General features: G+C 40.7%; 4 protein-coding genes across 5 annotated transcripts; 1 reads left to right on the top strand and 3 right to left on the bottom strand.

The window, feature by feature from the left end:
• Positions 1-19: 19 nt before the first annotated feature.
• On the bottom strand, positions 20-3771 carry LOC134859599 (F-box/LRR-repeat protein 12-like). Its single transcript, XM_063876160.1, has 3 exons — positions 3384-3771; positions 3172-3247; positions 20-2067 (listed from the first exon to the last, which is right to left on the bottom strand). Exons 1-3 carry the CDS (start codon positions 3482-3484, stop codon positions 1018-1020), a joined length of 1227 nt encoding a protein of 408 aa, XP_063732230.1. The 5' UTR covers positions 3485-3771; the 3' UTR covers positions 20-1017.
• Positions 3772-3891: 120 nt separating this feature from the next.
• On the top strand, positions 3892-8471 carry cops6 (COP9 signalosome subunit 6). The gene is made up of 10 exons (XM_063876162.1): positions 3892-4030; positions 5150-5275; positions 5363-5494; positions 5788-5876; positions 6093-6155; positions 6240-6287; positions 6380-6494; positions 6866-6958; positions 7205-7305; positions 8039-8471. The coding sequence occupies exons 1-10, from the start codon at positions 3988-3990 to the stop codon at positions 8177-8179; spliced, it is 951 nt and encodes a 316-aa protein (XP_063732232.1). The 5' UTR covers positions 3892-3987; the 3' UTR covers positions 8180-8471.
• A 2018-nt stretch (positions 8472-10489) lies between these two features.
• Positions 10490-12742, bottom strand: LOC134860117 (uncharacterized). Its single transcript, XM_063876959.1, has 4 exons — positions 12691-12742; positions 12326-12370; positions 12086-12246; positions 10490-11293 (listed from the first exon to the last, which is right to left on the bottom strand). The coding sequence occupies exons 1-4, from the start codon at positions 12740-12742 to the stop codon at positions 10490-10492; spliced, it is 1062 nt and encodes a 353-aa protein (XP_063733029.1).
• Positions 12743-14522: 1780 nt separating this feature from the next.
• On the bottom strand, positions 14523-23681 carry mcm7 (minichromosome maintenance complex component 7). Of its 2 annotated transcripts, none has more exons than XM_063875699.1 (15): positions 23457-23681; positions 20970-21049; positions 20251-20415; positions 19809-19933; positions 19517-19697; positions 19289-19426; positions 19031-19180; positions 18761-18875; positions 18536-18667; positions 18136-18219; positions 17612-17823; positions 17263-17528; positions 16742-16910; positions 15664-15773; positions 14523-15119 (listed from the first exon to the last, which is right to left on the bottom strand). In XM_063875699.1, the coding sequence occupies exons 1-15, from the start codon at positions 23485-23487 to the stop codon at positions 14894-14896; spliced, it is 2184 nt and encodes a 727-aa protein (XP_063731769.1). In that variant the 5' UTR covers positions 23488-23681; the 3' UTR covers positions 14523-14893. The 2 variants fall into 2 exon arrangements, with proteins under 2 accessions (XP_063731769.1, XP_063731770.1); XM_063875700.1 differs by lacking the exon at positions 23457-23681 and adding an exon at positions 21650-21741.
• Positions 23682-23763: the final 82 nt, after the last annotated feature.

Raw genomic sequence — 23763 nt, 5'->3', positions numbered from 1 at the left:
ACAAATGATACAAAAGATGTATTTGTTCAAAATATTTTATTCAGAACAATTTCTAATATGTATTCTAAAGAGTGTTAAAACGAAAATGGTTGGTTTCAATGCATCACAATTCAATTCACTTCGAAGACATACATCTTCCATGTTTTCTACTATTTTATAGGTAATGATTTTCCAAAAAGTACATTAATGGTTTTCAAAAACACATTAAACAGACATTAACGATCACCATTTCTTATTTTCTAAAAATCCTAAAGGTAAAAAGTAAAAGTGAAACAGAATTGGGACTTGATAAACACTAATTTAAATATCCCTTGCTGTTTTTCTTTCACACCCAAAACCAAACGCCTGCTTATATCAGATGTGTTTTCTTCCTGATTGTTTACATTGTGAAGGAACAGGAAACCAGTGCCAGCTGTACTCTTCTGTTGTACGACTGCTTGTGGCTTCACACTCTAGCTGTGACAGTTTCACAAGTTGTTTTTGTGCCTAAGTTTAAAAGTGTATTGAAGACAGTCTGGTTATTTCACACATCAAGAGATTCTCATTCGGTTTTCCATACAAATGTATTACGTACATCACAATATATAGCACCATTAAGAAAAGTAAGCTTTTATCCAAGTTTGAAGGACAATGTTTGTAAAATATTCTGTTAAAACCAACTGGAAATGTATGGATCTAAAAAAACAAAAATAGCCCTGAATTATATGAAACATTTTGCTTATCTAGAAGCCAACCATTTTTAGTTGAAATCTAATTTTACTCCTCTGCATTTTGACAGATTACTAAAAATGTATTACACAGTAAATGTTTTAACAGCGATCCTTAAAAAAAACAAAATAAGATCTGATTCATATCTGGAACCTGCTTTGCTTAATTTGTGATATCTTGTTGTATCATGACACAATAAGAAAAACAATAGTTTGTTATACCTATAACACTACATAAAATGACATATGCTTGTGTGAAAGGGAACTGTATCTCTATTTGCTACTTGCTGTATAAAGGAGTTGTCGAGATTTAGTCTGGGTTAATCTGAACAGAGCAGTTGGTGAAAACTACAGAGCATGATGGCAGCAGGGCAGCCAGTGAGCGACGCAGACTGGGTATGGGATCGTTTGCATCCAGTGTCCTGTTCTCATCATTGCTGTTATCTCCACCCGCTGCTTCATCATTGTCCTGCTCTTCTCCACCACCGCCACCACCGCCCTCACCCTCCACTACAGGTGGACACTGCGGAGGCTGGAAGATCACGTCCAAAAACTCCAGCCGGCGGAGTCCACGGAGCATCCTGCAGCTCCGCACTATCTGCATCTTGCTGAGCGTGCAGGCCCACAGGCACAGACCCTTCAGGTCCTTCAGGCGGCTGGCGCAGAGCAATCCCGGCCCCACCTCCTTACCCCCCAGACTCAGCTCCTCCAGGCCCAGCCATCCTGCCCCCAGCCCGAGGGAGGCCATCTGTAACTGGTAGCCTTGCCGCCCAGTGATGCCAATTTCCAGAAACTTCAGTCTGGAGAGCCCTTCCACACCACAGACGGCCTCCTTGGCAGCACTGCTCCTGAGCCCATTAGCTGTCACACGAAAGGTGTCGCGCAGCTCCAAGCGACTGAGCCTCTCCCATGTTGTCAGACTCTGCAGATGCTGGTCTGTGAAAGAGGGCACGTTGTTGAGGACTAAGGTATCAATGCCAATCCCTGATGGAGAGGCTTGCCCTTTTCCTTTCTGATCCCTTCTTTTCTGTTGAGCACCAACACTGGATGTGGCTTCTGGTGTTTCTTGGGAACGAGCAGGTGAAGTCTGGTTAAAGAATTCTCGCGGCAGCTCACAGCCACGCAGCTCTAGGACCTGCAAAGATGGAGGGAGGAGCTGGCAACTGGGCAGGCCTCGCAGGTCGGCGTGCAGAAGATAGAGCTTACTCAGCCGAGGGCATTTTGTGGACAAAGCTTTTAGCCAAGACTCAGACAGAAAGGTTCCCCCTCGGGCAGAAAGGAGCAAACCACGCAACCGCAGGCACCGTAGTCCACAACCCAGGTACTGACGCAGCAGGAGCCAGAGTATGCGGGATGTCACCTAACACACAATGGACGGTCCGTGTATGTGTCGAGTGTGGGGGATGGGAGGCAAAAGAGACAGCTTGGGTCAATATTGCACTGACACAGAATGCATATGAACAGCATTCACTTCTAACGAGAGTTATGGCAAGACAAGGTTATTTGTGGAGCACATTCTTTACACAAAGGCTTTTCACATAAGGTATTGAAACATTGAAAAGGTTATACCTCAGAAAACATGGAAATATTGAAATCAATAGTCAATTTTTAAAGATAGATACGCCAGGTGTATAACTACAAATGCTTAAATTTCAGTAAAAGGTGGTGGAGAACGATTTAGTAGTCAAAGTCATGGCAAGTCTTGTTTTCAGTACTTCATGATTTTTTAAGGACTCTTGTATTGACTGAGTACACACATCCCTGTATCAAAAGCTGAAAACAAATGTGAGTTTGTTTATTTTAGTATTTCCTAATGAGGCCTAAGAAATTGTCATGTCCTGGACACGAAGCCTCTGATGGAGTAGTTTCTTCTTTGTTCTTTTACAGATGGAAGCACTTTGTAGAATAGGATAACTACGTATGATTTTTGTAATTGATTTGCTGTGACCTATAAAACTTTAACATACGTTTCTCAATGAAACTGGGTCTCCTGACATCGTTGTTGGACTTCAGATAGAGAGTAGAGCCTTTCCGTCATCGCTCTTGGGTGAAGTGTTATAGTTACATGTGATCATAATGTATAAGCAACTGTATGTTTAGAGGCCACTTGCAAAGATTGCTTGTTATTATTTATACGTTTATTTGCATTGTGACAAGTATGTAGCAATAACCAATGCCACACACCACAGCCTAAGCTAGTTAGCAATATACGTGCTTAAGGTGGTCTTTAGAATATACAAAACATAAATACATAAGAGTAGAAAAATAACAACAACAATAGAGACTCATACTAAAAACACTAAACTCAGAAGACAACAAGAACATAAAGACAAACTAATATAATAGGGCGCCATAAAACAAGAGGCATCCTTCATGACTACATGTTTGTTTCATTAATGACATGGCTATAAAAAGATCAATGGAGAGAAAAAGGGTGAAGCCACATCGGCAGAAACACTCTCACCCCTTTCCATGCAGTCAGATCCACAAGTCTCCACAGTTTTTGGTCTTTGACGAGACGTTTCCATCTCTTACACACTCTAAGAAAAACAGCGTAAAAAAAACACAAGTAACTTCATCATGTGACATAAATTAGTCCCAACAAAAGACACTGTTTTCTTTCACAAGACGAATAACTGGTTAAACAAGATGTCAGCAAAGTTAAATGTCACTTACCTCCCGGCTCTGACGACCTCTCGTACGCTCAAAAACGACAATACATCAATTAAGATGTTTTCTGGAAAATAATCCAGGTTACAGGCTTTATATTCATCCATTTTGTAAACAAAACTATTAAAACCTTGAACACGGACTGATATCCCAGCGCACACAGGTTGTGCTACCTCAGCTAGTCCCCCGGAAACATGTCCCTCCGCGGAAGGACCGAGCGGCAGTTAGCCTGCCATATGTAATGTGGACTTCTTTATTTGAAACACACAGAAACACAGCGTGTTTCTTTCTGACATTAAAGACGAACACAATTTCGCCGAGAATACATCATAAAATACATGTTATCAAAACTAACGAAAAAATAAAGGGAGAAAATAGGGGGCATTTATACTGAATTATATAAACACAGTGGCGGTCTTTCTGTAAACACCTGGCAAATGTAGTACAGTAACTAAGTGGTCAGAGGTGGAAGAAGTGCTTATTAAAGTTGATTCCCACCCCCCCCCCTTTTTTTTTTTAAATTACAGATTGTGAATACTTCCTGCAACACTGCCACCTAACGGTTGTTTAGGTGAAGGGCGCACTGCGCCTGCGCGGATTACCGGACAAGATGGCGACCAGCAATGGTGGAGGAATGGAAGTGGATGGGGCAGGCGAGTATTTCTCACTTATCTCAACATTTATGCCCGATATTAAAATAAACACCTTCGCATATGTGATACATGTGTGTTGTGGATGTGTGTAAGTGTTGATTTAGTGATGTTTAAGGTGATAGTTAGCTAGCTTGCTGACATAAGCGGGCTAACGTACACGGCTCTGCTATAAAGCTGTCAACAAATGCATCACTTTGTGTTGTTTTAATTAGTATTTTCATATGCTTTCCTGCTTTATTACTGGAGTTAGCGTCATGGATGTAAACATAACTATGTCCACTCCGGCAGGTTTGATGGAAAACATACTGACTAGTCATAACAACACCCAAATCTCTATTAAAGGCTGTTCCGCTGTCCATGTGATGAATGGGCCTATCTTTAGCTTTCAGTAAATGTAATTGACATGTTTTCTATGGAACCAAAGAAGATCATACTCTACAATATCAAACATTTCATTGTTGTGTTAATGTTTATTTAGTTAATGTGCATACCTTCAAAGATATAACACAGATCATATAACATATAAAGTTAGTATTTTGGTAGTGGTACAGTATCAATAAAAAGCAAATTAAGGAACATTTGCAAATAAGTGTTTTTTAAAAAATATATATAAAATAAGAGACCTACTATGAATCTTAATCTAAGATTTAAAAAATGTCTCGTATAAGTCAGTCTAAATACCTATTCATTGTCCTTTATTTTCCCCCAACTCTACAATGAAATATGTGATAATATTGAATATTGCAATAACAAAATAACCTTCAATAAATCAACCATTATTAAAGTCTGTATAGTCCTGGTTTCTGATGGTTTCAGTAAACTTTTAAATCGTATAATGTTGAAATATTATCCATATATATATCTGTGTATTTAACTATTATTGGAAACAGAATTACAACATAAATAGTGGTTTGAAAAATTATCTTAATCTATTTAAGCTACTGTATGTTTGTTAAATATATGTATGGGAGTGGTTGTGTTTTCTGATTGTCTGATTCAATCTTCTAAAAGCTGTCAGTAAATGAAAAATGTGACTGTGTATTAATTTGCTTGTTTTGTTCTTCTGAAACTATCTGTAGATGTTTAATCTCCTCTTGTTGTGTCTCTGTTCGACTGTAGCCAGCCCCAGTGTTATGGCTGCAGGCGTCACTGGAAGCGTATCTGTGGCCTTACACCCTCTGGTTATCCTCAACATATCTGACCACTGGATACGCATCCGCTCACAAGAGGGACGTCCAATGCAGGGTATGTGAGACAACACTACTGAAAAACAATGGCACGTAAACAGTAATGTAATGCATGAATTAATGTGATTTTTTTTCCACTGTTCAGTTATTGGCGCCCTGATCGGGAAGCAGGAGGGGAGAAACATAGAGGTGATGAACTCCTTTGAGCTGCTGTCCCACACCATAGATGATCGGGTGCATATTGACAAGGAGTACTACTACACCAAGGAGGAACAATGTAAGTAGTTTGTATCTGTGAAAGATGCAAGACAATAATACGACTCTATACTATGCTATTCGTCTTGTTACAATTCTCCTTTCATTATTTATTAAATGTAGTAAAGCCATCTCTTATGTCTTGGCATAAGATCTCATAAAAAGGTAATTAATCAGCATACTATATTTGTAGTTCATAGTAGCTTTAATAAAGGACTACAAATTAAATTCACTCCTTGAAAAATGTCAAAGGTGGTTATACAGAAATTCACATGCTTGCTGTAGTTCTTATTTCCTATTTGTTTCGTCTCTCAGTCAAACAGGTCTTTAAAGAGATGGAGTTTTTGGGCTGGTACACCACAGGTGGACCCCCTGACGCATCTGACATCCATATTCACAAGCAGGTACGCTAAAATGGGGATATGTACAGCACATTTTGTTGTTGGTAATGTAAAGTCATATGTCCAAGAGTAAATACTCTTTGGTGTACGATTTATACAAAAGTAATGGCTATTAAGTGATAAAAGTCCTTTTTTGGGCTTCTGCTCTCAAAATGTAACTCTAATTTCAGATTGTGTGTGCTACATTTTGTTTACTGTTATTTCCCTGTTGTCTGCCAGGTGTGTGAGATTATTGAGAGCCCTCTTTTCCTCAAGCTCAACCCAATGACCAAACACACAGATGTGAGTTTCATGCATTTTCACCTCATGCATAAGTTGTCTGTAAGTGAGATCTGCTTTAAACACTGTGTTTTTTTTCTCCTTCAGCTTCCTGTCAGTGTTTATGAGTCAGTGATTGACATCATCAATGGCGAGGTAATCTTTTTATTATCTGAAATACCTTTTTCAGAAGCAGTGACCTAGTTTCCTACAGAGCAGTCTTATCTGACATGTTTTATTTAATGAAGGCTACCATGCTGTTTGCTGAGCTGACGTACACTCTGGCCACAGAGGAAGCGGAGAGAATCGGTGTTGACCACGTAGCTCGAATGACAGCCACCGGCACTGGAGAAAACTCTACAGGTATGAGTTATTGTCACATGTTCTAACCTTTTTTGAAACTTAAAACGCTGCGAGTGAGTTTACATGCTCACCAATATCATGTCAGCTGTTAACCATCTGCTTTAAAGAAGTTTAAATAGAAAGCAATAATTCAAATGTGATGGGAATGTACAGTTAAGCTAGAAGTTTACGTGCATTACAGTTAACATTATAACTGAAGTCCTTTTCAGATGTTCTTTTCTTAAAATAACACTCATTTAGATGCTTATAATAGCGATGGTATTTCAAAGTAACCTGCTGTCCTGTGACCACACTAATATTAAATGCTGTCATAAAAAATGAATTGTGTCTGAACAGGTTTTATTAAATGTTCTCTGTTTCTTCTCTGCTAGTTGCTGAGCACCTCATAGCCCAGCACAGTGCGATAAAGATGCTCCACAGCCGGGTGAGGATCATCCTAGAGTACGTCAAAGCCGTGGAATCAGGTGAGAGGACGGCAGCCCTTTTAATGAGGCAGTTAGAGCAAAGAATGTGGAAATATGTCTGGAAAACAGCTGTCCATAGATAAGATGTTTCCTTTCCTCACTTGGACACCATTAATGGAGGCCCCTCGAACACACCTCCTTAATTACAAGACTCCGTTAGATACTTTCTTGATGACACCTCTTTATTTTAGTTTACTGAGCTGAACATGTTTTTTTCTATTTCCCCTCTGTCGTGATTCCTTGCAGGAGAGGTGCCGTTTAACCACGAAATCCTCCGAGAAGCGAACGCCCTGTGCCACAGATTGCCGGTCCTCAGCACCATAAAATTCAAAACAGACTTCTATGATGTAAGCATGCTTTTTTTTATGGCTGACATGTTATTCTTGGAGAGAAAAGAATCCCATTTAAAGGCTAAAACCAACAACTCCTTTGCAGATTGGAGTAAATAATGAATTTCTGGTTATTATTTTTAGCTGCTTATTTATACATTGTTTAGATTCTTGTAAATTGTTTCAATAAAACACATACACTCATGTTAATCATAATGCAAAACATGCAATTCAGCACTATAATCTGGATTATAGTGAGTCGTTAATTGTTTTTGGACAACAGTCGACTCCAAACAACACTTATTGTTAGCTATGGAGAGGACATAAGTTAGGAGGATGAATCTTTAAATGTTTTTGGTGTTTGCATATGATTGATTGACATAGGAAAAAAAAGATTGATGTTTATTTAGCAGGAAACAATTATGAACAATACGATTTCCTTTCAACTAGTCCTAATCAATAGGGGTGGGAATCACCAGGGTCCCCACGATACGATACTATCACGATACTTAAGACACGGATAAGACAGTATTGCGATTCTACGTTATATTGTGATATGGCGCATTTCAGATTTCTTTCTCAGCTGACTCCGTCTTTGTTCTGACACTAACTTCCTGAATTGAATTGTCACACATAAGACAGAAACGTATAACCATGAATGATTAGATTTTCATGATCCGATTTTAACAGGCAGTCTCACACTCTTTAAGTTTTTGCTCTGTGTAACGTTGCCTTTCTTCTTCTCGTGCAGCAATGTAATGACGTGGGTCTCATGGCCTACCTAGGCACCATCACCAAGACCTGCAACAGCATGAACCAGTTCATTAACAAGTTCAACGTCCTGTACGACAGACAGGGCATCGGCCGGAGGATGAGAGGACTCTTCTTTTGAGCTGACAGTAGAACAAAGCAGAGAGACAAGCACTGCAGTTTCTTTTTGGTTTGTTGCATTTTTTGGTTAGCTAAAACAAATTCTACAGGAACTTCTCAAACCTGTTTACCATGTTCAGCCACAAGTGTGTGGAAAAACACTTAATTACACCGATCAGTAAGAGAAAAAGCCTCAACTCTCTCTTGGTTATGCACAGGAAGGAATTCACTGTACATGAACGTTATATATATTACCCCTTTGTTATATTGTTTCATGTTTCTGTATGTAATAAATGATCTGCTGATTTTTTTCATGGGACTTTGACTGCTCTTATTTCAAAGCTTTAACTGGATTTTAATTTTAGTGCCCCTGATTTCTGTAACAAAACACACGCTTTAAAATAAATTGACGTTTGAATATTTTTGAAATGTTGTATTAACAGTTCCAATCCCTTATTTGTAGATGTTGTATAGAAATGTCCTCATATGGAAATCATTAAATAAAAAGTATATTATGCTATAAGAGGTTGTAAAATAAATATTTAAGTCATAGAATAGTATGCTTAAAATCAAAAATGATCATAGGCCAATATTATGTCATAAAATCAGGAAAAGTCGTATTTTTGTCGATTTGATGTCTTTAAAGTCAAAGCTAGTACGAAAAATTTAGAAAGGGCGTAAAATGTCATACTATGATATGTCAAAAAGTCATAAACATTAAGGAATCTCTTAAAAAGTCATAATTTAATGTGTCTAAAACAAGGAATAGAATTGAAGTCGGAAGAATAAGGTGCTAGCATAATGGGACCCACAAAGTACTGGTAAGGATCTAAAAAAAACACATAGTATATTATCTTCAGAAATATAAATAGTACAGATTACCATACTGTATGTTACAAAAAAGTCATAGCACAGTATATTATGACGAAAACTGTATTCAAATGAATAGTATAGGTTGAAAAAAGTCCTAATATCGCATGTAATTAAAAAAATGGCTTGTATGTTTTGACCTCAAAAACATTTTTGGACAGAAAATAGTCATGATATAGTATTTCATAGTATTCTATATCAAAGGCATATTATATAATGCTAAAAACATAAATAAAAGTATAGTATGTGAATAAGGTAATTACCCTTCTTGCAAATGAAAGGCCTTTTTATATAACTTAGTTTTCATCTTAATTAACCCACTTGATCTATCAAATGATATTACCTAACATGAAAGTGTTTTTATTTCTTGATGGTATTGCCTCTTCTCTGTTCCTTTCATTTGAGGTCACCCCTCAACAATCTATTGAGCATAAATAAAAAGTTCAGTAGATAAAAAGGATTTTAAAAAAGGGTACATATTTCAGTAACTACACAACCGAAAGCCCAAAATAATATCAGAGCTGCACTCTGAAGGTGAGCTACATGGAGCTGCAGGTTAACTGTCAGAGTGTTTGCAGTTAGCGCCTCTTTTGAAGTTGTGTTCCTGCTATTCGATTGCCTTTGGAGGATTAAACACAGACACGCAGCAGGAAAAAAGGGGGCCAGGGCGGTTATAGCTCCAGAGTTGGAGGTCTAACAGGAGTCAGCGTTTTTATGGGTATTAAATGTACAGCGGAACCAGACATAATGACCCCCCATCCTGCAGGCTGGCAACTTTACTAGTCTGCTTCTACCTGCCATGTGGCACTCTTTCCTTTCTGTCTTCTTGCACCTTTTTCAAAAGTGTATCCAAGATAGTTCCCATAGTTTCTTGAAAATCCGTATGTGAACTGGAGGGACTAAAGGACCTTGAAAAGCTTGAGTTTTTATATTCTGTGCTAGATTAGACATGTCTTTACTTAAATCTTCAACTTTTGAAATAGTCCCTGTCTCTATTGATCAACTTAACAGTATATTGTTTTGCTGAAAATGCTCAGTGTCTTATCAGTAGGCTAATTAACCTCGATCCATGTTGGGTCCTTGAGGAAATTGGGCCAGAAAAGTCCTTACGTTTCACATTTAGGAAAGTATGGGAACCCTGAAAAAACATTTTCTTTCCATTCCAGTATACTCGAACGCTGAAACTCAATCACTGCTGAGAAACTGTTTTGTGACGCTTTATTATCTCATCAGTCCGATATCATTGGCATTACATACTTGTAACACTGCAACCAGTGGTGGTTAACACATCAACAGTTCAATTCAATAAACAAATACTGCAACTTTTCAATGCTTTAGAACAGAGTTCCATGACAGCACATTTGCAAGATGTTAAAATTCCTCAAAATATGAACATTTTTCCAATCAATGTCTGTTTGATTTAATATTACAAACTCCTTTCCTCCCACACATCCTGAATGTTTCACTGGCTGTGGCCGGACTCTGCGGGCTCGTCGGAGGCAGCAGCGGGCTGCGGGTACTGGAAGCGCATTGGGTCGTACAGATCATCCATGGGGTTGTAGGGCTTGGGGAAGAAGTAAGGGAAGATGGGTCCTTTCTTCTCTTTGGGAGCAGGTGGAGGATTCTCCGGCACTGATTCCTCTTCCTTTTCCTCCACCAAATGGGGGGGTGGTGGCTGGACAACAAGAGTCTTTCCCTTCATGGGCCGGGGAGGGTGGTCAATCAGGCAGTCGGGGTCCCAGTAGGGGTCACAGTCGTACTCCATGCCTTTGAAGGTGCGGAGGGGGACCGAGAGGGTTTTTTTGACGAGGACTGGAGGTGGAGGAGGAGGGGGTTGAGCGGGGGCGGACTTCTGTGGTGGAGGAGGGGGAGGAGGATGGACTGCTGCCACTGGAGCTGGAGCTTTCTGGGGGGTGCAGTGGGGGTGGTAGCGAGGGTCGCAGAGCACAGGCACGGAGCCGGTGGGCATGTAGACGATGTGGGGCTTACAGAGGGGGTCCTTCTTGTTGCATAGGTACAGGACGTCAGCCTGGGAGATGACTGGAGCCGGGGGGAGAGGCGGGGGGGTCGGCAGGGGGGCCGTGGGCTTTCCTTTCATGGGAGGAGGAGGAGGGAGAGCCACTTTGCACTTCTTGTCAGTAACTGGGTCACACATGATCATCGGCACTCCCAGCTTGTTCTGGTAATAGGAGGCGTCGGGGCCGTAGGTGTGCTCCAGGTACCTCATCTGCTGGTAGAGCATCCGCAGCTTGTCGATCTCATAGATCTGAGAGAGAAACAGAAACATGTATTAGATTCACAAAGGCCTTTAATAGAGTTGAATTTGTGGAAAACACACATAAGGTTCAACACACAGTGTACATTTTTATTTGATTTGATATGTTTTTATTTGGCTTGATTTTTGTTGCTTACTAGTTTTCTGGTTTTAGTTTATCTGTAGTTTCAAATGTGATTTTGCTAGCTTATAAAGTGTATCAAGGTAAAAGTCCTTCTAAATGCCTCTGGACATCTTTTTGAGTTGTTGTTAGTATTCTACTGCCTTGTTTTATTACACAACAATTCATCAAATCAATTACATTTAAGGCTTCATTCTAACTCTTCTTATGGCTTATATTTTTCCCTTCAAGGAAAGATTAATGTTGAAACATTCAGGGCTCAGAATTAAAATATCCAGACGATGCTGAGCATGTGAAAAGATCATCCCTGCTTTGAGTCGGTAATATTTTACCCTAATTTAATGTAAACTCTTTATAAGGAGGCGAAAGTGCAGTAATGGGGCCATTCAGACAATAACCTCTGGATGGCTACCACAGACTCAATAATGTTGTGAACACATTTAAGAGAAAAAGGGAAATAAGAAGGTTCCTTTGCTTCACAGCAGGAAGCTAAATGTCATATATTTTTCTTGAATGCATTTCACAGTTTTTGGACCCAGACTGCGTTGATTCGGTTTTAGGATCAATAAACTACCAGTTACACATTTCATTCTCACTAAACTCTCCCAGAACTAGACTGTGAACACAAAGCCTTGTATCTTTACAGGTCATACTGTGCTCACCCCCTCAGTGTGTCCGATGCTGCTGTAGTAGCGGTAGTAGGACTGGAAGTCTGGGTTTCCTCTGTACCACCTCGGGTCCACGTTACGCTTCGGCCTGGAGTTGCTCAGAAAGCCGTTTGCTCTCTGTGAGTCAATACCAACGTTACTGACGGGTACCATCTCTGTTAACAGATGAGATGAAGCTCAAGTCACTTAGAAAAATAATATATTTCTTAACAGGTTTATTTACGATCTGCTTACCCTCCTGCTGCATGTCGTTTAACAAAGATTTGGACTCCAGCAGGCCTGGAAGAGGAGACAGATCATTGGTTTGATTTAAGTTATCATACTTTCAATAGATTTTTGTCTCACCCTTGTGCCTCACTTTAAAAGTGGCTCAGATTTACGTAGAGGTCTAAAAGTCTTGCATAAAAGAACTGCCATTAAATAATGAATTCATATTTTCTTTTACCACTTACACAGAATTGTGTCCCTTTAAATGACAATTTGTTTACATAATTGTCATAATAGTTGGATCTCATTGCTTAAATGTATGTCATGAGCAGAAGCAAAATTCTGAAATTGAGAAAGGTTAGGCAGTTGTTAAATAAAGAATCAGCACTTACCGGGGAGCACCAGACAGCAGAGTGCCCCCAACAACCATAGTGAAGAAATCATCTCGAACCCCTGTGTTGCATGCCCAAATTGAGTTGAATCGTTAAGAAAAAGACAAGTAATTGGTATTTCTTAACGGAAGAAAATCACATCTTAAAGTGTACATTGGTAACTTATTGTACCTTCCTTTCTTTGATTTTCTTACAACGTACAGACTACTTTACGAAAACCTTTCTTAAGACTAACAGCATCACAAGAAAAACTACATCTAATCTGGTTCCAAACAAGAGGGATGAAATATAACAGAGAGAACCTAAGCTTTACCCTAGAAGTGAATGAACTTTCAGTTAAACTAACTAGCACTTTTGATGCCAAATATCTTCCATGTTTTACTCACCTGGCTCAGGACGCTGTCTTCACTCCACTACGAGGGCCGAGTGGGTTAAATACAGATCCGTGTTTCAAATCCCCTCCAACACTAACTCCTGTCCAATGGGACTGCGACAACTTTGACGACAAAAATCCAGTCCCCGCCTCTCTTTTAATACCGTTTAATAAGGGGCCTTTGGCGCCAATTAAGGATAAAAAGCCCCTGCAGTTTGAGCAGCAAAGCCATAAAGAGAACAGACTTCAAATGGAAACTCCCCATTAAGTCTGGAAGGAAAGCATCACCTGCTGGGACAACTGCAACTTTGGGGGAAAAAGCTGCCTACTAACACAGTATCTCAGCCAAAAAGACAATAAAATCCTAGATGACGATCCGCTCGGCCTTAAACGTACTTTTATAATGACTTGTTAGAGATTTCTCAAACGCTGCCGGCTCCACAAGGCTGTTATTTTTACCCAGAGGACACCTGCTTTTCAACATTAGAGACCGTGGATACTGGCAATCAGCTCTTAGAAACAAGAAGCTTCTTTCTGTCCTAACATGTTCAATAGTACATTTGTTTCAAGTGTTGAAATAAGACTGAAGCTGGATTCTTAAAAGACACAGGATTTATCTTAAAACATTTATAACCTCACATTAAAACTGCATTACAAATCTATAATTCCTGAAGTTGTCTTTAGTGAGAAATAGCATCAAGTAAAAAAGTGTGCCATTTAAAAGAAATGAGAAACAAAATGTAGAAGGACTTAAATGTGGAATACTTTTGTCAGCATTTAATACACCGTGGATTTAAAGCTATTTCAAATGAGGATTTTACATTGGACTTAAGATATATGAATAACATTTGGAGTGTATTGCTCTATAAAGGGTCAAAACTAAACTAAAACTGTAAAAACAAATGTAAGAAGGATGTGTGTCATAACTATGCTTCTTCCTACAAAAGGTTTTAATTGGCAACTTCAAAAGTAATGACTTATTTAGTTTGTGAACATACTAACCGTATGTGAACATCTTGGGATTTCTTTCTTTGGTCAGACAAAAGCAACTCAAAGCCCAAAAGGGTACTTCAGGAGTGTACAAGAGGCCTTTTAGTACCAATTCTCTTAGCCTTAATAACTGAAATATTAGTAAATCATATTTTAATAAGAATAATCACTGTAGGCTGAGTGTAAAACCATAAACATTTGAAGACATAGCTTTGGGCTGTAGGAAGCTGGATATTTAAGAGATTTATAGACCATGCTATGATGAAAATAATTGTTAGTTGCAGCGCTGTATGTTAGCATGTTTTATGAGCAAGACATGTAAAGGAAGTCCTGAAAGCAGCCATTATGTTGAATAATAAAACCAGGTGTTCAGCAGGGGGGGGGGGGGGAATTTGTGGCACATTTCCAACTCTTCTTCATCCCATTTTATGTGCAAAACGGAGGCTCAATGAACCACATTAAAGCAAAGTATTGAACCATCATTTTATTATATCGGTAAGTCACAATACAAGGTCCAACATTAATTTATCTTGCCTGGTTTGCGTAGAATGAATACAGAAATGCAAAGAAAGGGGAAGCCTTAAACTCTGAACTGCAGATGCTACACAATCCCAACATACATATTTACAAGAGATTTACTGGTGAACAGGAATCTTAACATAAAAGAAAGCCATGGACTTTCCAACAGCAGGTCATGCTTTAAAATGTCCAGGTTCTGCTTGACTTGCTTTTACGCTGTGGAAGGAAATAAGCAGAGTCCCGATAGAAGTCTGTGGAAAGCCCACAACAAAGAGTTTTCCCTCGGAGTCGGAAACGCAGCGTGCATGGAGACGCGTTTCTTCAGACGAAGGTGATGCGGCTGCGAGCCTGGTTCACCTGCCACACGTTCAGTTCCTCATACTCCTCCAACGCCTCCTGGAACTGGGCGGGGGTGAAGCCACGAGAGATGCAGCGCTGCTCGGCTTCAGTCACGCGCACCACCCCGCCGGCTCCCCCTTTGCCCGCCACGCCCTCCGAGGAGAGCTCGCGCACCAGAGAGAAGATGACGTCGGCCGGACGCTGAGCCCTGGAAGAAGGAAATCAGAGGGGATGAGGATTTTTAGACATCAGAAGAAGACTGTCGAGTTATAAAAGTTTGACGCTTTGAAAAATGCATTTAGTCAGAGAAGGTTTGGAATGTATTTCTACTAGTCTCGCTAAAACCAAAGTCATTTTGCACCGTTTGTTCTTGTAAAGTCAATCAGGATATTACGCAACATATGTAAAGCTATATTTTTAAGCGAATAAAATATTTGCTTGAGATTTTTTGTTATAGTAGAAGACGACCTGGTTTCTCTCCCTTACATTTGAAAAAAAAGCCTCCTGAATGTTTAAAAGCAGTACATGGTAAGGGGTGTCAACATGCCTCTCAGTTAACATGCTTCCGTGTGAAGAGAGCTCCATAAAAATCCAGAGACATTTTACGGCTTCCTCCAGGATACACAGCTACCGTTACGGGCAAATAAGAAACTCATAAAAAGGGGATTTGGGCTCGAACGATATCCGGTCACTCGTCTTGTGTAAAGTCGAAGCTAATCAAATGCCGTCAGTTAGAAAGTGGAAACACGGACCTTGTGGCGCTGGACTTGTCAGCTTGTAGTGAATCCTTGGACATCTCCATCAGTCTCATGGCCTCATTGACGTCTTCCTTCTCCACAGTCTCCATCATGCGAAGGCGAGCCTGCAGAGATGGGACAAAAAGAGTGTGGATTTTCATTGAGATGGGAAAATAAATAAAACAATCATGCATCGTTGCCAATTTTAGGTTTGATCTCTCTTGATAACGAAGGCTGCGCTGTGCCGGCACTGTCAGACCGAGACAAGTGCAATGCCCTCTGGGATGGCCGGCAATTGCCCAAGTCTCCGCCTCTCAACACCAGCTAGTCTCTCTACATGTGGAAATTCAAAACACCAACCAATGTTTTTTCTGCTTCAAACACACAAGGGTGGAACATATTGATGACAGTTCTGACCATGGTCAGTTTTGCATGGGTTTGCACAGCGGCACCTAAAGCACACAGGCTGACTGCCTACCCTGCAAAGCTGGCCAGGATCAGACTAAGCGCTCCCTCATGATTATCCAGTGATCACACGTGTAGCATCGCAACAAACACTGAATTTTGTATATGTGAAGAAAATACACTCAAGCCGTTTCTCCCACATAGGGATGGTAGCCGTTTGCCCCCTTGTGGAGATCCGTGTGCAGCACAGTGCCGAGCTGTGTGCCTGAAGTGCTGGTTTTGCAGTAGGTGGATGACTGCTACCTGCACAAACAGCACTTTTGACACCCAGGGGCAGAGAACAGAACACGCATCACTTGAATTCAGGAAATCAACTTCTAGTGATGCCTTTCAAGAAAGCCAATATAAAAAATACACGTTTAAGAATACTTGCATTTATTTGATTTGCTATTGCCGAATGATGAATATTTGGCAGACAGTAGATCTTTTGTCCGGCGTGTGAAAGAAGTGCTCACATTGCAGTAGGCCAGGTTATAGTTACTACCTGCACTGTAAGCACTTTACCACACACTGGACTACAAGTTCTCCTCTGTTGGAAGAAATTACACGTCTGTTGCCGTTTCAATTATTTCAAGCGGGCTGTTTGCTGTTGCTGCAACCCAAAGCTTGTTAAAGGTGTATTTCTCACCAGGGCAGTGGAGAGACGGAGGATGGAGAGGAGGGTTCGGGCGGAAGTGAAGGTGGTGTCCTTGCTGACTCGGGCCTCCTTCCTCATCTCTACATAGGCAGCGGTGATGTAGTCAGCGAGCGACTCGGGCACCACAGGCTGCCGCTTCTTACACACAGCGATGTAACGCCTGGAGGAATCAACATTGGAGAATTTGTTAAACGATGCGGTATATTTAATCAATTATTGGTTTGAAACGGTGTTACAAGAAACATATTTGAAAAGCAGGAAGGGCTAAGCGAGACAGTCAATTCTTGACCAGTGCATGTCTTCTTTCAGAATTTCTCAACGCTGTGGAAAGTTTCTTAGTGCTATTGTGAACATGGCTTGCTCAAAGTAGAACATCTCCTTAGATAAGGCTTGCATTTAAACTGTTAGAAAAAGTATTACAGAATAATATATTTGCCTTCATGCTAATATCTATTGCCCTAAGCACCTGTAGGGTTTCCCCTACCATGTCCAAACATAATGCCTATTTTTACCTCATCAGCTTCATGTCGATGGGGGTGAAGTGAGTGGGCGGCTGGCGGCAGTGCTGGTGGACGTAGGTGATGTGCTGGGCCAGACGCAGGTCAGCTTCGGCGTCCGGCTTGTCCTGAATCAGCCACAGCAGGTCGAAACGGGAGAGCAGAGCGGCGGGGAGCTGAATGTTCGCCTCGATGCTCTTCCGCGGGTTGTAGCGACCGTAGGCGGGGTTGGCGGCTGCTAGAATAGAGCAGCGGGCATTGAGGGAGGTCATGATGCCGGCCTGGAAAAGAGTTAAAAACACATCAGTTAAGTTGTGATGCAGGCATTAGCTTTGAATATTTGAACCAGTGCGTTTGTCTTTACCTTAGCGATGGAGATGGTCTGCTGCTCCATCACCTCGTGGATGGCTGTGCGGTCAGCGTCGGCCATCTTGTCAAACTCATCAATGCAGCAGACGCCTTGGTCAGCGAGCACCAGGGCTCCACCTTCCAGGGTCATCTCTCCAGTCATGGGGTCACGCATCACCGCTGCAGTCAGACCCACACCGGAGGAACCCCGACCTGTCGTGTACTGGCCTGAAAACCAGAGGACAAGAGAAAGTGAGCAATGGGGATGAAATGACAGCTACAGGCCTTTTATTCAAGCGTGAAGATAGGTATTATATAGTCAAAGTTGAGGATAGAATTATTAAAACAGGTACAACCACACAACTGTGCCCAGAACCAGGCACAAAAAAAACCTCCCCAAAAAAAACAGCCTCTCTCTAGTAGGACAATCCCATCCCAAAAGTTAATATTTCCCCTAGTTAATGGAAAGTAAATACCTGACTGGATAAAACATTAAACCAGACACAGGACTTTTACTCCCACAAACAAAACTGTACTCACTTCGAGGAGCCAGACGGTCAATGTAGGACAGCAGCTGGGACTTGGCCACTCCGGGGTCTCCCATCAGGCAGACGTTTATGTTGCCTTAAGGGACAAGAGCCAAAATCAGAGCATTGCGGTTATTAGAACATTTCTCAAAAAAGGCAAACTCTTTGTGCTCCAAACATATGGATAGGAAAGGAGATGGTGTCGTGCACACAATCTGTTATTGAATTATTAATAATAAGTAAATCATCATAACCTTAAGTTCACATTTAAAGTCTTTACTGTACTAATCTTTTCATGATACGATTCAGCAGAGAATTCATGTTAAACAACAGTGTGCATTTCTTTGTAAACACCACTGGGACAACCTTTATTCGAGTAGAGATGTAAATAATGAACTCGAGTCGTTGCTCACCTCTGATCTTCATGCCTTTAGGAGCCTGCTGTACCCCTCCCACCAGCAGCAGGAGCAGAGCCTTCTTTACGTCTTCATGTCCATAGATTTCTGGTGCTATCGAGCCGGCTAGTTTCTCATAAAATCCTTCCCCTGTAACAGATACACAATCACTTCAGTTGCTAAATTCACTCATACAGGTCTCATTTGATTGAATACAGTCATCGTACACAAGCAGGCGCCAACCTGTGATGCCGCGCAGCTCCTCTTCACTCAGATCCTCATTGCAGAGCTCATCGTCCTCCGTCTTGTTCATGAGTGTGATGCTATGAGCCTCCAGGTACGTTTCTGACAGAAGACCCTGGAGATGGGATGCATTTTCATTGTTAAGATACCCAGGCTGGGGCGAGAAGAAAATAAACGGCCAAAGCTGACCATTTCATTTCTTCATTTCTAGGATTGAGTGCTATGTTAAAACAGACTAAACTTAATTCAGGATAAGAGCCCCATACATACCTGAGTGGCCTGTTTGAATCCTGTGGAAAGGAGAGGGAGGAAGACTCCGTTGACGGCTACATGGTCTCCTGGCTGGGCAAGACGTGTGTTTTCTCCACGGGCATAAATAGACATGCTCCTTGGAATATTTCCGACGGGGACCTGGTCGCTCTGTGAGACAAAAACAGAAACATTTGAGAAAAAAGAAACAAGCTGCAATCAGAGAAATACAATTCGTGGCAAAAGTGAGGGTGCAATAAGTTGTTTGAAGTTCCTTACATGTTCCTGGATACGCAGCTCCTGGAACTTGACAAACTTGGAGCCTCTGGTCTGCAGGTAGAGTCGCCCTCCAGATTTGTTGGTGACACACTCTTGGCTGGGACACATGACGAGGGGCATGAAGGTGGGAGACTGGATCTGAAGGGGCAAAGATTGTATTTATGAGTGACACTCGATGTGACATATCCAACAGCAGATAATGATCAGAGGACTAAAATACAATCTTACGGGCTGGTAGGTCTCAGCACCACACTGGTCACATGTGTACGTAGCGACAGCCATCATTGGTTTGACCTCAGAGGCACGAGTCACTATCCCTCGAACGTTCACCAGATTCCCGATGCTGTCTGCGCGCACATCACGAACCACTTTGGGTTTAGAAGTGGTGGGTGCCTTGAAGTACAGCTCACTGTGGAAGGAAGAAACAGTTCATGAGACAGGTTTTCAAAATGCAATTATCACCATAATCAATAGACTGAAATATTATTAAAAATGAAACCCTAAATCTGTCTCAACTTACAATCTCCTCATGAGTTCAGGTGGGTATTGGTTACGACGGTCTCTGGTCTCTGCAGGGTCACGACCCCTCTGTTCCATCATCAGCCTGTGCTCAATGTACACGTCCAAGGAATCCTTGGCCACAACCTGGATAGGAAGCGCATTTAGATATTAATAAATAACCCCCTGCCTTTATAGTCTTGATTGTTAACATAAAAAATATACATTATACCGCAGCTAATGTACGTTGTCCCTTTGACTGTTTTATCAGCTGTTCACGTTTAACATATTTGATGCTAAGCTAGTAACAGACAAGCTTAATCCTAATATTAACCGTATAAAATCAAGCTTGTTAAAAATGTTACGACTGTTAGATAACATGACTTGATAGATTGTTGAGATAGCTAATCTGATCATGCTTTTTTATTTTAAACATTAAGGATCTACTGCGTATAAACACATACGTCTCTTTCTTTGTACTCTGGCAGCAGTTCGTGAACGGCGTCAGCGACCAGGTCTGTGTAGCGCTTGGCGTTTTCACAGATGCTCTCAACCAGCTCCGGGTCTTCCTCGGCCACATCGTCCAGATCCACGTAGAGAGCCACCTGCTCTCTGTGGGCCAGCGCCACCTGTGAATACAAACAGTTAGATTAGCCATGATGTGGTAAAAGGGTCCTTGGCAGCTTCTTAACACCCCCAAGTTAACAGTTAATGGAAAACAAATGAAAGACAATCAAGAACGATGCCACTTGAGGCGTTGTTCTCCTTTAGTTTTGAAGAAATTAGACGAGTCAATACTTACAGGAAATGATGAGGACAAAATGGTTGCTAAAATATTAATGACCAAAGATCCATTTTATTTGAGCGTGTTTCTCCACTTAAATTATTCATGTCAGTGTTATAATGTACAAATCCATAGGGCAAAAAAGCCACTTCTTAAAGCTGTTGTGGCTGCAACTTGTGATTATTTTATTGATTGCTTAATCTGTTAGTTATATTGAGAAATTGTTTGGTACAAAAAAATAAGCTAACATTTTCTTCTTAAATCCAAAGGTTATGTTGACTGGTCAAAAACCTAAAGAGCTTCAGTTTATTATAATAAAGAAACAATTTAATCTTAATTAATCTTCCTCAAACATTTAAATAACTAACACAATAACTAATATAAATGTACTATACTTACAAGTTGAGCTCCATATTTGAACACCTTCTTCCCATTGTCATCCTCAGAATAAAACTCCTGCAGGACCCTTTTGCATTTGTCTGCAAAAACATAAAAAAAAACACCTTCGGCTTTAATTCACAGGAAAAAGAACAACCAAGAAAACAGGCTACATCTGGTAAACACCAGGTGGAGATTTGTGTGTTCACTATGCAGTATATTCACACAAACAAATCATTGTTTTCTGGGGTTGGATTTTAAAATGTTTATATAGCAAAGCTGCTTTTAAGAATTTAAATGCTTCATTAACAACACCACCACCACCCGCGGGCCTGGAAACTGGGAGCTAATTTGTTGTCCTGCGACGACCCCCTTTGTTGAGTAACATGGCATCCTGTAATCTCGATGAGTCACTATTGCCTACATTAGAGCGCAAACTGCCACTGGTGTACTACATGAAGCAAATTCCACTTGTGTGTAGCTACTATCAAAGTTTTGAAGTGAAATACCCGACAATTACGCAGCAGATTTATTCGGGGGAAATGTAAATACAGCAGACGCGCTCAGTTCAGTGTCCATTTTTTTTCTTTGCGAAAAACATCCCTCACTTCTCGAAAGAGCCACAACAACTAACAATATTCAATATCACCGTACAGGAAATTTAATTATCCCTACTGCGAATATTAAAACACCCTACTTACTTTGTCGCTTTTGCAGAAAATCCGAGGCTCTGGTTTATTATTTCTCTGTTCGAGGATGTTATTGTAAACAAAGCAGCACATGGCTTTTGTGCCTCGTCACTGGAGTATCCCTCCGCGTCCCACCCCTCCGCTCTTACAAAGAGTCCTGGCTGTTGTTTTCAAAAGCAGGGCCAGCCATCTTCTAACGTTAGCTCGGGTTAGCTGAGTGATTCTAACATGGACAGGTCCGTTTATATTAGCCGCAATTTACATAATCCCTAAACGATAAAAAAAACGTTGCTGACTTTAGGTTCAACTTCCCAGATTTCTGATGACATCCTCCATGTAAAACTCATAAGACTCAAATGCTTTATTGTCATATGAACCGAAGCTAAAGTGTAGTTATGGCAATACAACTCTTAAATCCCAGGCTCCTCAAACAATGCAACATAAATATATACAAGATATAAGACGAAAAATAGTGCAAGAGTAAAGATTATATTGCAAGACCAATGTGCAAGTAACGCAAGTAGTAAACTAAATACATTTCAAATAAAATACAATAAACTGAATGTTGCAAGTGACCAAACCAAAGCAGAAGTCTATAGACAAATAAATATAATAAGATAACAAACAGAACGCAATATTAAATAGTGTACAGTGGAATAAATACTGGTTATTGTAGTAATACAATGTGTGTGATGCAAACAAATGTAACAATTAACTTAGCATTCATAAATTAAACAGATTAAGATATTTCTCGGTTTGTTTTTTTTAGGTTTAACATTTTAAGTTCAAGGCAAATCAAACACAATATCCCAGAGTTACAGAACCATACAAGTTAACAAATAAAGTAAACTAATAGAAAAGTTTGGTTCCACTCCTGGGATGTTTGTGTAAGGATTAGCTATTTCCTCTGGGGTCTCTTTAACCTTAAAACAAATAACATTAATTGATTCATCAGTGCCAAAGTTGGAGCCCAAATAGTCGTGGACTTAACCAACTACATACACCAGCATTTCAAGCAAGTATCCATCAGCAAAGCATAGGGAATTGGCCTATTGGTATTGATAGGTACAAAGTGGAATGATCACCACTGTTTAACTTATTGACGTGCTAATGTTTACTATTGTACCTTTTCAAATCATTGATAAAGAAGCCTTTTTACTAAAGAATAATGTGTTGTTAACAAAGCAACTTTAACGTGTATGCGAATGTCTAACGTTACACTTTACATTATCCTTAAACTGCATGCATTGTGCATTTGAGATTGTGCATTGTGAGTTTAAATCGCAAAGTTCACCTGAAAACAACAACAAAGATCATATGTCTAGATACAACAGAAATATGTCGTTTGAGAAATTCATCTTCGTTTTACAAAAAGTTATTGTTGGACATGTGCTTCCACAGTGGCGCCTGCTCCTTTGTTTAAACGGATCCATCCGGGTCACTGTGTCTGTCTAACAAGTAACTAGTTACTTACAAGTAAGGAGAAAAGTGAGTGCGACCTAAAGGTTTATGTCCCGGTTTGTTGTATCTGAAGCTTTAAAATTCACATGCATAACTTAATGGGCTGTGGTCTAATGAATAAGTGTAGAGGGAAAACGAAGAGCTAAAGTAACGAAACTAGCTTCTGAATTGTTTGCGCAGACACGATTTAAGATGCTTTAGAGTAGCTGATTTTATACCAACACACTCAATGATACAGATCAGGAACGTACGTGTTCAAAGACGCATTTTGGAGAGGAGATTTAGTTTAAAGTTTAGCTGCGTTAATGTGGGCCAACCTGTTGCTGCCATGCCGTTATTGTGAAAGTTAACACATTACCTTTCTCTGCCGCATAATCCTTACGAGCCATGGCTGCAGACGTTGACCCTCAGGTGAGATAACTTGATTCCAAAATCCTAAATGTACCTTCAGACCCAAATTGAGCTTAAATTCAAGGTTTAGTTACTTCAGTATCACCGGAGACTACTATTCATTCACATTCAGCTTGCGGTTCTCCCCGGTCTCGGTGCAAGAAGTGGCGCGAGTCTGACGTATGCAGCAGCCAATGGCGTCGCTTCTTTCCGCAGCAAGAGGCGGGCTTTCGTGGTGGCGCGAAAGTTGAGGGCGTTCGCGTGTCACGTGACTC

Source organism: Eleginops maclovinus, chromosome 23 (genome assembly GCF_036324505.1).
Source record: "Eleginops maclovinus isolate JMC-PN-2008 ecotype Puerto Natales chromosome 23, JC_Emac_rtc_rv5, whole genome shotgun sequence".
NCBI lineage: Eukaryota > Metazoa > Chordata > Actinopteri > Perciformes > Eleginopidae > Eleginops > Eleginops maclovinus.
This window is presented reverse-complemented; position numbering and strand designations above follow the sequence as displayed.